We start from the raw sequence: 16,357 nt of genomic DNA, 5'->3' as shown, positions 1-16,357 counted from the left end.
GCCTAGCAGCCACCGATTGCAGTGGAGACATGCAGAGCTGCAGAGCACAGTCACAATCCTTCCTTTGTCCGTGTCGTAATATTCAAACGGTACCTACCTGGCAGTCCTTCAGTCACCGAGCACATGCTTAATTGTTGCTGTACAAGGATCTATGACATGTCACAGGCCTGAAGCCCTTTAGCATTAGATTAAGTTGACAAGCTCATCCATTTGTCTAGATAATGTTAATTGATATTGCGGCACTACTGACCTGTAAAGAAATGAAGCAAGCAATGCTCTCTTTCAGATTTATTGAAAACAAGTTAAAAAAATAAAAATGTGTCCTAACCTTTAATTCTTTCATAAAATCAGGATTGGGCAGCAAATTGTTGTGCCACAAACAGCATCCAGGCACGAGTCCTGTAAGCCCGCTGCGGAATTCTCGTTTTGTTTACCGGCGGGACGCGAAGTTGGAAGCCGCGAGTGCATGCCTCGCGTTCCTTCCTTTTGTGCTTTCCCGATAACCTTTGTTGCGCTGGTATGCGGTCAGCTCTTCCCGCAGGTCGGGCGGCGGCCGTCCTTGGCTTCGGGAGGGGATTAGCCCCGACTCCCTCATTGTGCCGGCGAGCGCCCGTGGACAAAGGCGAGGTGGCGAGACGTTAAGACGTTACTGTAAGGCGTTAGTCTAGACCGCTCTAAGCCGTCCGGGGTTGGCTTTTGAACAGATACCGCCCGTTCAACCTAGTGGGGTGACTACTCCTTACGGTATGCGACTTTGCGTAGCCGAGGCCTTGCTTTGGCTTAGCGGTGGCAATAACGTTCGCGGGAAGCTGACTAGGAGTTGCATGAGAGAGATTATCGGGTCATGTGACCGCGGGGGTGACATGTTTACGATTGGTTAGTTCTTTTTTTGTGTGTGTGTTTTATTTGTTTGTAGTGGACCAATCGGGGCTTTGAGAGCTGACACCCTGATGTCAGCCCGGATATCCGCCTGACATCATGTGCACTCTCGCACCAGCAGGGGCGCTGCCCAAGTCCTATAAATGCTAGGAACCCCATTACCGGGGGTCGGATTTTACTTCTTACAGGCGCTTCGCGCCATCGGCTAGGCCGAGCGTTCTTCTAAGATCCACCACTTGGGTCCATTCTCGTTTGTAGGTACCCTGTACCTTCGGCTATGCCGAGAGTTGTAACGAGTTACCCCATTTTATGTAAATATTGTAAATTTCTCTTGTAAATAGTACTGCCCATAAACTCCAAGTTATATCGTACCCAAGCCTGCGTCTAATGGCTACCGGAATCCAGCAACCACCGAACCCCTCGACGGCCGCCTCCGGCGGCTTAACAGATCGCCGGCCGCACCGGCGAACATCTCGTCTGGTCTTCATTGGCCGCACCGGCGAACATCGCGTCTGGTCCTCACCGGCTGACGGCGGTACCAGCGGATCCACCTTTGGGGGAGGAGAGCGAAGGAAAACCTTACTGGCGCAGTCGGACAGGCTGGTATCCGGAAGCAACGGTACGACACCTGCATCGCCTCTGGCGATTCGCCTCGGGCAAAACAACTTGGCAGAACTTCACCGCGGCGAGATCTCGGATCGTCGCCCCTGGCTGCGGAGCAGCCGAACGTCGACAGAGCTACAACCACCCTGGGTGGAGTCACCGATCGACAGCATCACCAGGAAGCCTGGCGTAACTCCGGAAACCTCGAGCGACCACAGGCCGCTAGCCACACTTGACGCAGCTAAAGTGGGTGAGTCTCCTCATTTCTTTCCCCGCTGCCACTGTGGTGTCAGAGCTGTGTGTGGGCCAGAGATAGCGGGTTAAAGGGCTAACATGTCTGGCGACGAGGATAACGAGAGTGTGAGTGGCGGTAGCGACGTACAAAGTGAGGTGCTCTCAGAGCGCCAGATGGAGTACAACTTGAAAATGGCAAGGGAGCGCCGAAAAACGCTAAAACTGGAACTCGCTCTGGTGAATAGGGCCTCTCGATCGCGTGAGCCAAGCCCAGCTGGCAGTGCGTCTCCGCGCGGTAGGAACAATGGGTTGCGGTACCATGCGAAAATGCTGGCAGGCGCATTCCCAAAATTCCCCACGGACGCGGAAGTACCGATATGGTTTGAATCGGTTGAAAGCACACTCTTGGCATACGAAGTCCCTAAGGAGTTCTGGGGGCAGATAGTGTTTCCCATTATCGCCGAGAGGGTCGAGTACCTTTCAACGAGACTAACTCCCGCTCAGCACCGCGACTACGAATCGGTCAAGGAGGTGGTACTTGAGGAGCTGAGGCTTTCGCCCTTAGAGTACCAAAAGCGGTTCCTCGGGGCCCGCAAGCGTAAGTCGGAGACGTGGAAAAGCTTCACCACCCGCCTTCGCAGCTACCTAAATTTCTACGTGGAAGCGAGAGGTGTGTCAACCTTCGAAAAGCTGTTGGACCTGCTCGTGGCCGATCAACTGAAGACGGGGCTGACCGAGGAGGCTTTGAAATACGTGAGGCTGCGTGAGGGGGCCAGCTGGTTTGACGCATCAGAGTCCGCAAAGCTGCTGCAGACCTTTGAGGGTGCCGCAGGAAACAAAGACGCTAGCGCTGAGGCTAACGTGACCAACGGGGAAAAACCGGCGACTAAGCCGAGCGGTGACAACCCGAAGGGGGCACGGAAACTTCCGCATGGGCCCAAGACAAGGTTTAACCAACAGAACAAGGGAAAACCTAACGCATGCTTCGAATGCGGCGCGGAGGGTCACCTGCGCCCGAACTGCCCACGTGTACGGGAGCGACAGACAGCCGCGACAAACGCGCCAGCGCGCACAGAAAGGCTAATCGCGCGGGTCGCCACCGAGGGACCTACAGGTGTGGGGGATCGCTTAACGAGCGTAACCATGCACTGTGGGAACCAAGAGATAAGCGCAATAGTGGATACCGGAGCAGAAATAACTGTCGTGCGGGAGAGCATCGTGCCCGACGCGCTAACGGAGTCTCATGGCACCGTGAAGCTTGCGTCCGCGTTTGGGGAACAAGTCGAGGCTAAGCTAGTAGTCCTCCCGCTTGCACTAAAGCGGGATTCAGACGACGGAGAAACCCTCTCTTTTTGGCCCGCGGGACCCGCTCACGTGACCGGTTTTAGGCTCCGCCCCTCGGTGGGGATAGCACGCGGTGGCTCCGCGAAAGAAAATGCCTCCGCGTGTTTTCGCTCGACGGCGGTGGCCCTCGGCGGGGAATAAAACCTGTTCCTCGGCGCTGTCGTCTGCTACTCACTCCGCGTAGCTCCGCACGTGTGGGTGCGCCGCCAGGCCGGATAATCCGGTCTCGTGCTGTTGACGTCACATATCCGTCCGCCTCCGTGAGAGGGTTCCTCCGTCGTGTGAATCCCGCTTAAGGGCGGGCCAGGCGATTTTCTCCAACGTCGTGGAAGGGACTCCAGTGCTTTGCGCACTCACAGACAAGCTAACATCGCGTACAGACTGTTTGCTATCCGCGGAGGATTGGGGCGTTCTGCAGGAAAACCGAGATCAGGAGCAGGAGGCAACCGGGATGGTCGCGCCACCGACGAAGCGCGATGAGCTGGTAGCCGCGCTTGAGCTGAACGAAGCAGACGCTCCCCAAGAAACCCTGGAACAGGCTGAGGAAAACGCGAACGAAGCGGTGACCGGTGAGGTTGACGGCGACGCTCGCCTCGGTGGGCCTCTCGGCGAACTTAGAGAAGTGTCAGATCGCGCAGTCTTCCATCCGCTACCTGGGTCACGTGGTGGGTTCCGGGAAGCATGGCCCCGACCCGGCAAAGCTGGAGGCGATCAAAGGGCTTAAGGTACCCCAGACCAAGAAAGAGCTCAGGAGCGCGCTGGGCCTGTGCGGATATTACAGGGAATATGTACCTAACTTTGCCGCAATCGCGAAGCCTCTGACTCACTTGACGGCTAAGGGCACTCCCTCTCGCATCCCATGGTCTACTGAAGCCGATCATTCCTTCAAAATGATAAAACGTGCTCTCTGTGATGCCACCTCCTTGACAACACCCGATATCACCAAACCCTTCTGGCTGTTTACCGACGCGTCAGCCATCGCCGCGGGAGCCTGTTTGGCTCAACTGACCGACGACGGCAAGGAGCTGCCGATAGCATTTGCCAGCCACCGCTTCACGCCCACGCAATCGAGGTGGTCCACCATTGAACGCGAGGCATTCGCGGTGATTTGGGGTCTGAGGAAGTTCGATACTTGGGTATTTGGCGCCCAAGTCATAGTCATGTCCGACCACAACCCACTCAGTTACCTCACCCAGACAGTACCGCAAGGGGCAAAGCTCACGCGTTGGGCCTTGGCATTGCAGCGGTATAACATTGTGGTAAAACACCGGAAAGGCGAGGCACACGCCAACGCGGATACCCTGTCCCGCCTTCCGAACGAGTGCTGGAATGAGGCGCAGTAATGGCTCTGACATACGCATTGGCCGGGGAACAGCGTGGGGAGGCCACCGGTGCCGGTGTGTGTGCGAGTATGTGCGCGTAGACGAAAACGGAACACTGAAGAAGTGGCCGTATGAACAATCGTCTAGCCAGTGGCAATCAGTGTACCTGTGGTGTTTCTATGTGTTTTTTTTTCTGTTCCTTTTGTCTAGCATTGCGGTATTGTTGTGTCAGGGTGTAGCGTGTCTCACGTTATATTGTGTCATTTTTAGTTTCAGTTCTAAGCCCTCAACTGCGTGAAAAACAATAGCTACATGCAGCTGACTTTTATTATTTTTTTTTTGTTCTGCTAATACTGAGTTCAAGTTATTGCAGAATCTTGGCATGGGGGTGTAAGCCCGCTGCGGAATTCTCGTTTTGTTTACCGGCGGGACGCGAAGTTGGAAGCCGCGAGTGCATGCCTCGCGTTCCTTCCTTTTGTGCTTTCCCGGCCGATAACCTTTGTTGCGCTGGTGTGCGGTCAGCTCTTCCCGCGGGTCGGGCGGCGGCCGTCCTTGGCTTCGGGAGGGGATTAGCCCCGACTCCCTCATTGTGCCGGCGAGCGCCCGTGGACAAAGGCGAGGTGGCGAGACGTTAAGACGTTACTGTAAGGCGTTAGTCTAGACCGCTCTAAGCCGTCCGGGGTTGGCTTTTGAACAGATACCGCCCATTCAACCTAGTGGGGTGACTACTCCTTACGGTATGCGACTTTGCGTAGCCGAGGCCTTGCCTTGGCTTAGCGGTGGCAATAACGTTCGCGGGAAGCTGACTAGGAGTTGCATGAGAGAGATTATCGGGTCATGTGACCGCGGGGGTGACATGTTTACGATTGGTTAGTTCTTTTTTTGTGTGTGTGTTTTATTTGTTTGTAGTGGACCAATCGGGGCTTTGAGAGCTGACACCCTGATGTCAGCCCGGATATCCGCCTGACATCATGTGCACTCTCGCACCAGCAGGGGCGCTGCCCAAATCCTATAAATGCTAGGAACCCCATTACCGGGGGTCGGATTTTACTTCTTACAGGCGCTTCGCGCCATCGGCTAGGCCGAGCGTTCTTCTAAGATCCACCACTTGGGTCCATTCTCGTTTGTAGGTACCCTGTACCTTCGGCTATGCCGCGAGTTGTAACGAGTTACCCCATTTTATGTAAATATTGTAAATTTCTCTTGTAAATAGTACTGCCCATAAACTCCAAGTTATATCGTACCCAAGCCTGCGTCTAATGGCTACCGGAATCCAGCAACCACCGAACCCCTCGACTCCTCGACGGCCGCCTCAGGCGGCTTAACAGATCGCCGGCCGCACCGGCGAACATCTCGTCTGGTCTTCATTGGCCGCACCGGCGAACATCGCGTCTGGTCCTCACCGGCTGACGGCGGTACCAGCGGATCCACCTTTGGGGGAGGAGAGCGAAGGAAAACCTTACTAGTCTAATTCGCTCACTAGAACAGTAACACACCATCTATTCATGAATCCATAATAAAATAGATACACAGGGGTGCATAGCAGTAAATGACCGTTACAGAACTAGCAGCTTTGTTATTACAAACAATTTGTAAAATGAACATCAATCGAGCCATCATCAAGTTCGTTGCCTAGAGAATGCATTACTCATGTGCATGATAAGTTTGGAGGAAAAAAAGAAAAACGGCGTTTCGATGGTTTATGGTTTTCTTTACAAAAATTAGAGACGAGTGAAACAGTTTGAACTATGTTTATGAAAATTCTCAGTGTTCTACCAACTAATGCGTCTGCAGCACTAGGCTTGAACTATGTTTATGAAAATTCTCAGTGTTCTACCAACTAATGCGTCTGCAGCACTAGGCACGGGTTCAATAATCACACTAGAACAGCAACGAACATGCATTATGTAGTAACAAAAATGTAACACAGGCATATACTTACATTACAAATCAATGACTAACATATAAAAATTTGCCAAACTTCTTCTGAAATTATCTTTTGATAGATAAATAGCGCGCTTCAAATGTATATTGAACAAGCATTAATAAAGTTGGATTCATACAGGTATATCACAGGGAGTGTCAACATCACCTCTATTTACAACTTTCACTGGTATCAATTGAATGCATTCGGGAATAAGATAAAATTTCACTTCTTTTGATGATGCAAGTCATGCAAGAGACATGTCACCGTAACATCGACTTCCTCAGCACCACAGTAAGCCACCTGCTGAGAATTGGTGTGCCGAAGCAAGTCTAAAATGAAAAAGAGCTACAACACCGAGTTTCCGGAATACAAATCTTAAGTGAAAAAATCCTTCAGTGTCTTCACTTTCTCTGGCCGCATTTTCTTCGTTTTACTAGTTCTTTTTGTTGAAGTCGAAGCAGTTCGTTTCTGGCCTGCTGCCTGCGTTTTAGGCTTGGATGCAGCTGTTTCGTCAGAACGGCTGAGCTTCAGTGCAAGATGGTAGTCATCGTGCTCTTCTTTCTTCCATACCACCACCGTCTTGCCGCAATGCTCGCACTTGTGCAAGAGGCTCGGGTCAATCGGCGGAAGGTCCCCGCTCAGGCTGATTTGGTCACTGCTCGCCGATGTGGCGCCGCCGTCTGGGCTGTGCACGGTGTCCACACTGACGATGTCGTTTGCACCTTTGGCGCTCACACAAGCTTTCTGTCCTTCAGCACCCGAAAGGACTGAACTCCGCGTTGAGTCATTGCTGTTCTCGTTGACAACTGAAGGCCCTGCTAACGCAGCTTCATTAAGGGATTCTGACAGCGCGTCTTCTAAAGATCTGTCGAGGTCCTGTGCGGTAGCAATGTCTTTCACACTCACTCTGGAAGCGTCTTCTTTCTCTGCTGACGTTTGCGCTTGCAAGTGCGTACCAGTTTTCGCCCACATCTTCTCGAAGTAACTTTCTTTTGGAGTAGCTGTGCTTGATTTCTTAGCATTCTTCTTGGTGGAGGCTGTTTTCTTTGCCTTCTTCGACGTCGTTACCTTTGCAATTGTTTTGGAAGCGGTGGCTGATGGTACAGTGGCTGCTAGGGCCCGTTTCACCTCTTCGATGCGGTGACTTGCCGCAACCACCGGTGGCGGCACATCGTCCCGTTTCCTGGGCTCCCGAGGACTTTTTAGAATCAAGGCCAACTTCTCTGCAAACGGCAGGTCGTCTCCTTTCTTGGGTGTCTCTAATGGTTTTGGTGGCTCTGGCGGCTCAGCAGGCACAGAACTCTCACTGTTGGTTACCGGTTCCGCAGATTTTTCAACTCCTGCTTCTGCCTTCTTGGGCGTTGCAGGGGGCGGAGGCAGCGATGTCGCATCCTTGGAAGTGCTGCCCTTTGACTGCCGTACGAGGAACCTGGAGATCTCCTGAGACCCATCCTCCACGCTGTCCCGAAACTTGGTCGCTGCTAACGAGATGTTTGTCAAAGGTGGTGACCTGCAAGGAGTTGGGGAGGGAGTAATGGTGCACGAAATGAGTTGAGTTCAGCAGAGGGGTGGTCACTGAAATTCAGCGCAATGCTTTCCAATTACAGAATGGCTTTTCATTACTAAATTGACATTAAATGTTACTCCGGTAATAATAACACACAATGCATATGTCATTAAGTGGTTAATGTCCTGCATCAAAGATTTAGTTCGCCTACAGCTCGGCAGATGGTACCAGTGGGAAAGTGAACAGATGGCGGTGCCTACCACTCGAACTGAAGAGGTATTTAACACCTAGACATCCAATCACACCTCAGGAGTTTCTTCTGCTCGTTCATAGGTGGTGTAAATTAGAGAAGATGATGATGACAGAAGGATAAAAGACAACCAATGAAGCAACCGGCCCAGAATTGTCAGATGACAAGCCCAGAACGTTCCACGTTAATGTTGCAAACACTGTGGACGCGCCTTTTGCAAAGCAATCGCTCACTTTTACGCCGCCTGTCTACACAACCGAAAAGGGGATGACGGGTGGGCAAAGCCTAAATTCGTTGGCATCGTCCTTCCAGTGGGTCGGCATTTTCCCGAGCTAGTTTCTTTTTGTGTTAAAGCTGTAATGTGACACCACTATTACAGAAACGTGGCTTCGGCAGGCCAAACCATCTGGTGGGAGGCTCTCCACCATGCCGTGCGCTCACCAGACATCCCCAGTGGCCGCCGCAGAGGACGTATTCAGCTTGGCGAGGACTGCCAGCGCATCCTTGGCCACCCTGGCCGCATCGTAGGCAACCAGTGGGCACGACCGAGACGTGCCCCCTTCCTGGCCCACTTTGCGCACGCTCACCACCAGCAGCTGGGCTATCCTCTGGTTCTGCGCAGGCACCACCACGCAGGGCAACTGTGTTACTCTGAGCGTCCCCTTCACAGATGGCCGACTAGAACATCTCTCGGTTCTAGAAAAACTAGAACACCTGCTGCTACTGGAAGTGTGGTGCAACAAAGCAAACCTATTACTTGGAGACAAGCTAGTACGGATGTAGTTTTGTTCACTTTACGTTAACTGGTTGTTGTCAAACGGTGGCTCGCAAATCCTCTAAAACTCACAAAAGGGTTTCAAATGTCCGCGAGGCTCATTAAAAAAAAAAAGAGAGAGAGAGAGAAAGTACCCCTTTTTTTGTGTCCCTTTTACTGGCAAGCCTTGGAAGTGCTGAAAAAGTTGTCCTAATTGCAGAACTCCCATACATAATCTTACCTTCTCTACCCTCGTATGTATGTTTGTGGTTTATTGGCGCAAGGGTTTCTAAGACCAAAGAGCGCCAGAACTATGTTACGTGGTCTTTCAATAGTCATGTTTGTGCTTAAAATATGTATGAAATGAGTATGATACATCTTAAAATACTGTATATATGGGTGTAGAGGGCCCGTCCACTAAAGCATGAAGATGTTCATAATGGTGGCTGAAATGGATTATGGGTGCAACGTGATGCACCTCGAGCCAAAGAGCATGCGACGAGAGTGGGCCTCCCGTGCGGACAAAGGGAGCATGAGGGCCTCACTCACTGCTCGTAGGCTCCGAGGTCACGCACTGTACGAGATGAGTTTTAAAAACTTGATGTCAGCAAGATAACTTAAAAGACTTTTGTTTGTAAACATAGGTTCATCTCCTAAGAACAGTGAAGGATGAAGTGGAATGTTGTAGGTATATATTTTCGGGAAATGCCGTTTTCTGGCTTCATTGCAGAATGTGCACTCAATTAATACATGGAGGACGGTGAGCCGTTCCCCACACTTGTTACAAACAGGTGGGAGTGTTCCATTCAAAAGATATGCGTGTGTAGCGTAAGTGTGGCCTATTCGCAGTCTGCAAATGGATACCTCAATGAATCTGTTTTGTTTTTCTGTTGTGTATCTTCCTAGGTTTGGTTTTACTGAGTGGAGCTTGTTGTCTGTGTGTGTGTCCCACATGTGCTGCCAGCATTTACGGATTCCCCTCCGGATTACTGGTTTCAGATCGAGGTGAGGGACCTGCGCTACATCAACACCACTACGTAGGGCCGCCAAAGTGGCGTTCTGGTCAGCAATTTCATTGCCCAGAATGCCACTGTGTCCAGGGATCCAGCAAACAAGTATTTTTAGCTTTGACTTATAGGCAGTTATAAGAGCTTTAAAAAGGCGGTTTAGAATAACGTTTTTTGTGTGCTTAAAGGAATTCAATGCAGTTACTACGCTTAGGGAGTCTGTGTAGATGACTGATTGTTGTATTTTGTTCTGTGTAATGTGTTCCACTGTGATTAGAATACCATAGGCTTCTGCTGTAAAGATGCTACAATTTCTGTTCAATGTCCTTGTGCTGGCAAAGTCCGGGCCATGTGCAGCACAGGACACAGAAGAAGAAGACTTGGAAGCATCTGTGTAAAAAGAGGCGCATGGATATCTGTGTTGTAAACTTAAGAAATGCTGTAAAATCAATTCGCGGGGTGCACGACGCTTGTCAATTTGTTTAAAGGATGTGTCACAATGAATAGTTGACATGTCCCAAGGTGGGACTATATCGGCGATACAGGTTTTTATGCCATCATCTAAAGACACCCCTATCTCCTCTGCAAGGCCTTTGACACGCAAGGCTACAGGGGCAGGGATCGACGGGCGCGCTAAATACAAATGGGCGGATGAGATGTCGTTCACAATAGAATTGCATGGGTGATTCGTCATAGACATTGTCCTAATAGCATAGAGGAGTGCTGTATAAGCACGCTGGTGCTCTAGGCACCAGTGGTCGCATTCTACATAAAGACTCTGGATTGGACTTGTCCTGAAGGCTCCAGAGGCAAGGCGAAGGCCCAAATGTAGTACTGGGTCTAACATTTTTAAGGCAGTTTTAGACGCGGACCCGTATGTTACACTTCCATAGTCTATACGTGACCTAACTAAACTCACAAAGAGACGTAGAAGGCAGTCTTTATCAGCACCATAAGACTGATGTGACAACACTTTTAAAATGTTAATGGTTTTTAGGCATTTTTGTTTGAGTTTCTTTAAGTGCTGTACGTACGTTAGTTTTCCGTCAAGTACAACACCTAAAAACTTGTGTTCTTTCTTGACAGCAATCCGTTCTCCGTTCAGTGTGACATCGGGTTCTCGACGAATTCCACGCTGTCTTGTGAATAACACACATGTACTTTTGTGAGGATTCAATTTAAAACCATTTTCTTCCGTCCATTTTGCAAGCCTGTTCACACCTAACTGTATCTGCCTTTCACATATGGACTGATTGCATGACCTAAAGCTTATTTGGACGTCGTCAACATACATTGAGTAGGAGATTGAGGGTGGCAACGACTTCCCAAGTGAATTCATTTTAATTATAAACAGAGTACAGCTTAATACTCCACCCTGGGGAACCCCATTTTCTTGTATGTATGTTCTTGATACCACTGTCCCTACTCTTACCCTAAATGTCCGCTCCGACAAATAACTTTCAATAGTGTTTAGCATATGTCCAGACACACCGAATGCCTTGAGATCAAGCAGTATGCCGTAACGCCAAGTTGTATCGTATGCTTTTTCTAAGTCAAAGAAAACAGAAAGACAGTGCTGTTTGTGGATAAAAGCATCTTTGACATACGACTCAAAGGCAACTAGCTGGTCAGTTGTGCTTCGACCTGATCGGAAACCAGCCTGACAACTGTCCAGGATGCCGTTATATTCAAGAAAATGGATTAGCCTCTTATTTACCATTTTTTCAAAAACCTTTCCTAAGCAACTTGTCAGAGCTATCGGTCGGTAACTGGCAGGTAGTGAGGCATCTTTCCCCTGTTTTAATACGGCAACTACAACTGCTTCTCTCCAAGCTCTCGGAAAGTATCCCACCGCCCATATTTTGTTGAACAAGTGCAAGAGTGTTCGGAGAGTTTCTGGGTGCAGATGTTGTATCATTGTGTATGATACACTATCTGCCCCAGGCGCTGAAGCCTTACATGTTCCCAAGGCGACCAAAAGCTCTGTTATGGAAAATTCCGTGTTGTATGGTTCGTCAGATCTTTTGTTATCACGAATCGGTTTCTTCTCCATAGATGTTTTGTGTCGTAAGAAAGCATTCGTGTAATGAGCAGAACTCGATACATATGAAAAGTATTTCGCAAGTGTGTTTGCCTGGTCTTCTAGGGTATCGCCTGTACTGTTGACCAAAGGTAGGGTGTGTGTTTTCCGTCCATTAAACTTTTTAATTCTGTTCCATACTTTGCCTGCATCTGTGTACGAGTTGATAGAAGTGACGAAAGAGCGCCAGCTATCTCTTTTTGCTTGCTGGCGAATGCGTCTTCCTTGTGCTTTTGCACGTTTGAAGGAAATCAAGTTTTGCGTAGTGGGGTACCTGCGAAGGACACCCCACGCCTTATTTTGAGCCTGCCGTGCAAGCCTACACTCTTCATTCCACCACGGCCTCCTAATGTTAGGTGTGGCACCAGATGTTTGCGGAATTGAGCCCTCGGCAGCATGAAGAATGTGTGCAGTCACCAGTTCACAGGCTTCGTCAATGCCCAAATAGCTTAAGGACGTGTATGAAAGCTGAGATAATTGTTTAAATTTTAACCAGTCAGCACCAGATTCCTTAAACTTTTTATGGCAGATGGAACTGTTACGGGCTTTATCAATGCCTTTCAAGATGACAGGGAAGTGGTCGCTCCCATAGGGGTTGTCGTCCACTTCCCATTCAACAGCCGGAAAGAGGACAGAAGAGCCGATCGCCAAGTCTATGTGTGAGTATGTATTGTGTGTAGTGTTGTAGTATGTCGGCTCTTTTTTGTTAAATAGACAAGCTCCAGATGAGAAGAGGAATTTTTCTATCAAGCGGCCCCGGGAATCTGTGCGTTCAGATCCCCATAGTGGGCTGTGTGCATTCAGGTCACCTACGAGTAGGAACGGTTCCGGCAGCTCATCTATGAGAGACTCAAATTCAGAGCTAGATAAACGATATTCAGGGGGAATGTATAGTGAGCAAATTGTTGTTAATCTGTTGAAAATAATTGCCCGGATTGCAACCGCTTCTAGGGCGGTACGCAATTGAAGAGATTGGCAAGGGATAGATTTTTGCGTAACTATAGCTACGCCACCAGAGCAGTGCGTGCAGCTATCTCTGTCTCTCCTAAATACTGAGTATTGGTTCAGGAAATTGGTGTGCTTAGGTTTCAAGTGTGTTTCCTGTAAACATAGGATGGCTGATTGCGTTTTGTGTAGGATTTCATATATATCATCTAGGTTTTTAATAAGGCCCCGGCAGTTCCACTGTGTAATTATTTGTGCTACCATAAATGTTTAGGGAGGAGATTTTACCTGGTGTAGATGAGGACTCGGGCTGGATGTATACTATCTATCAGTTCTGACGTGGGCCTGTGACACGGGTGGCTGGTGGCTTTTTGCCTCGCCCCGCCATGGTGCGCTGTTCTCTTTCCGCCTTTGGCACTGGCAGAGACGGTGTTACCTCCATGTCATCATCTGAGTGGTGTGACAGTGACGAGATGGAGTCCTTGCGGGCTCCGCCTCGAGATATGTTCGAAGTGGAGCCAGGAGCCCCTGCCGTCCCCGACTGTTTGTTGGACACAGAAGTGGTCGTGGGACCGACCACATCTACGTCCATGGCCGCCTGCAGTCTGGCAGCCGGAAGAGGAGGATTGACGGCAGAGCCGTCACTCCTCACACTTGCAGCTAACACAACACTTGCGGGCGCCACAGGTGTCGTGTCAGATGGTTGGGCTGCCTTGGGCAGCACCTGGGGGGGCTGGGACGGCACCAAGTCTGCTTCGCAGTACTGGGTGGCCGCCGTGACTAGACGCCGCTCCGCCCCCCGGCGAGCTGCATCGGCATACCTTTGCGAAAACATTGAGTGTTTCTGTCGTGCTTCTTGATAGGTAATGTTCTGGGTGACCTTCATGTTTATGATTTCTTTCTCGGCTTTGAATTTAGCACATGACCGAGAGTATGCAGCGTGGGGTTGTTCACAGTTGGCACATTTCAATACGTTAGAAGCACAGTTCTCTGAAGGGTCATGATGTCCTGCGCACTTGGCACATGTCAGTTTTCCGCGGCAGGTGGTAGTACTGTGCCCATACCGCTGGCACTTGAAGCAGCGGCGTGGGTTGGGTATGTAAGGTCGTACGTTGCAATGAAGGAAGCCTGCAGTGACAGACTCCGGTAGGACACTTCGGTCAAAAGTTAGGATCACATGTTTCGTTTTTACTTCTTTGCCATCGCGTCTGATCATTATTCTTCTTACCGCAGTAACGCCCTGGTCACGCATGCCCTCGAGGAGGTCAGACTCACTTTCATTGAGCAGGTCCATCTCAGATATGACGCCCTGCGAGCTGTTAAGGCTCCGGTGTGGCGTTACAGCTACTTCAAGGCCAAGTAGGTCGGTCTGGTTCAAGAGACTATCAGATTGTTTTTTAGTAGATAGTTCTACAAGCACGTCCCCCGATGTCAGCTTCTTTGCCTTGTAGTTCGCGCCAACTACACTCTCAATGAACTTGGCAATTAAGAAGACCGACTTGCAGGTAACTGGAGATTCCTTGTTCTTAGATTGTATCACTAAGAAGCGAGGAAAGTTGTCCGGGGTGTTAAATTTCATGTTGGGCAGAGGTTTGAAAATTACATCGGTGCGGGCCCTTTTTGGGGCCCGATCATTTGGAAGAGAGGATTTCGAAAGTACCATGCGGCATAGTATAAAGCAGGGAACTGGGGTACTTTCTTCTTTGACGTTACCCTGATGGTCAAAGAGGTCCCGGAGCTCCCAGCCTGATAGACAGACAGGGAGCCCATCGGCCGGAGCTTGACCAGGGCTCCGACGGCCACCGTTCACGGCTTCTAACCCTTCACCTTTCAACTTCTCGCCACGGTAGGTAACAGCTTAAGTATGGGGGGCTCGGGGTACGCGGTGTCGCCACTCACCGTCACCAAGATTACTCAAGGTGCCCCGTGCGGGGCCTTCTCTACCCTCGTTCTAGCTTTCCTGTATGACATAAGAGTCGTGTAGAGAAGCCAGGCATGCATGAAAAACATAAAACTATAAGCAAGAAAACTGGTTTTACAAGTTGTGCCCCCTTTATTTTACACTTGCATTTGCCTCTGTATACTGTAGTGACCACTAGAAATTACATTTTTGCTGTGTTCAAACTCTGTGAAAAAACATGAAGCTGTGATGCAAAATCATGGTCATTTTAACCCAACTGCAGCGTAATCACAACTGGCATCGAGGAATTTTTACTGCCATCGAAACAAGTGCAGGTTGAAAAAGCTTCTTAGCTGCAGCTGATCTATGATAAATGTTGCTGCGTTAAGTGTTGTCTTGCGTTTTCTTTTCCTGAAGCCCGAAATATAAGAAAAAATTAATACACGCAGGTGACTTTTTATACAAACTGGATTTATAATAAACAGCAATCACTATGCAGAAAAAATCAAGCCACATTTTACCTTTAGTTCACGAATAAAAGGTGCAGTGATGTTTAAAAGTGCAAACTTTTCAGCGCCACCAGAGAGTGAGAGTTTTACAGCGCCATAAAGAGCTCATACGGGCTCCCAAGGTGCACAGGTGTGTTCAGACAAAGAGCGACCAGCCAGGCACAATTCAAGACTCCCATGACTGAGCAGACAAACCGACCTGCTCTTTGTCCCTGAGAAGTCGTATGACCAGTTCCTCAGACAGCTGCTCCAACCAGTGCTTCACCTGCGTGACATGCAAAGGAAGGAACTCGAGTTGGAAACCACATTGGCTTCAAACAAGCACCACGGACGTACAAACATGGTTCCAAATTTTTACTTTCCAGTGATGTGGCCTGTTGTGAGTGTGCTCTGATAGCCTAAAAGGTGTCCTATCACCAGCCCAAACATTAAAGTTACGCTAAACTTTCTTGGTATTTGTTCAGGGACAAAAGCTGCTTTCTTTGCTGAGAAGTTCACCACTACGGCAGGATGTTCCCGTTCTTGCTTGCTACTCGCACATATTTCGTGGCATAGAATACGACACCCTACATTCCTGTTTGGGCGCTACTTTAAATAGCTGAAGGTATCAAAGCAAAAAAACGTAATCATTATTTCTGTCAGAACTCAGCCTGGGCACAAACCAACATTTTCCAAGCCAGCCCAACACAATGTGAAACAAACTGAAAGCGGGAAAAGTTATGGTTACCTTCTTGTGGCAAAAACAGCATCATTTGCACTCCAGGACACTTGATGAAGTCCTCTTTTATTAAATACATCAGTTAATAAATAAGCTAAATCAGGGGTTGGCAACCTTTTGAGGTGGACGGCCGAGTTGCATGAAGCCGAAACAGTGGAGGGCCAGATGGCAAATTGGGTGGGGGGAAGGGGGGCTTTGCAGGTGAAGAGAAAAAAGTCAGTAAATTGACAATAACATCTGACAATAAATGACAATAATCTGGCTAAGTATGAAGATGGGGGACAATGCCAACTGGAAGCAGTCAATTTTCTGTTCTTGTCTCCCGTCTGACCCCATTTGAGGCCAAAACTAGCGTGTCATCCTTCAGGTGGGAAGTGA

The 16,357-nt window shown here is 49.5% G+C and overlaps 1 protein-coding gene across 2 annotated transcripts in view; it reads right to left on the bottom strand.

Moving 5' to 3' along the window:
• Nucleotides 1-5,932: 5,932 nt before the first annotated feature.
• Nucleotides 5,933-16,357, bottom strand: part of LOC144144287 (DNA polymerase eta-like) — a 31,709-nt gene continuing 21,284 nt past the window's right edge. For both annotated transcript variants that reach the window (XM_077675650.1, XM_077675651.1), the window contains exons 9-11: nucleotides 15,461-15,526; nucleotides 8,508-8,680; nucleotides 5,933-7,819 (exon numbers count right to left, since the gene is read on the bottom strand). In XM_077675650.1, the coding sequence (XP_077531776.1) occupies nucleotides 6,685-7,819; nucleotides 8,508-8,680; nucleotides 15,461-15,526 (1,374 nt within the window). In that variant the 3' untranslated portion in view covers nucleotides 5,933-6,684. The remainder of the gene's footprint in view (nucleotides 7,820-8,507; nucleotides 8,681-15,460; nucleotides 15,527-16,357) is intronic.

This window comes from Haemaphysalis longicornis, unplaced genomic scaffold (assembly GCF_048455015.1).
Source record: "Haemaphysalis longicornis isolate Haplotype H1 unplaced genomic scaffold, Haemaphysalis longicornis Haplotype H1 scaffold_697, whole genome shotgun sequence".
Taxonomy (NCBI): domain Eukaryota; kingdom Metazoa; phylum Arthropoda; class Arachnida; order Ixodida; family Ixodidae; genus Haemaphysalis; species Haemaphysalis longicornis.
This window is presented reverse-complemented; position numbering and strand designations above follow the sequence as displayed.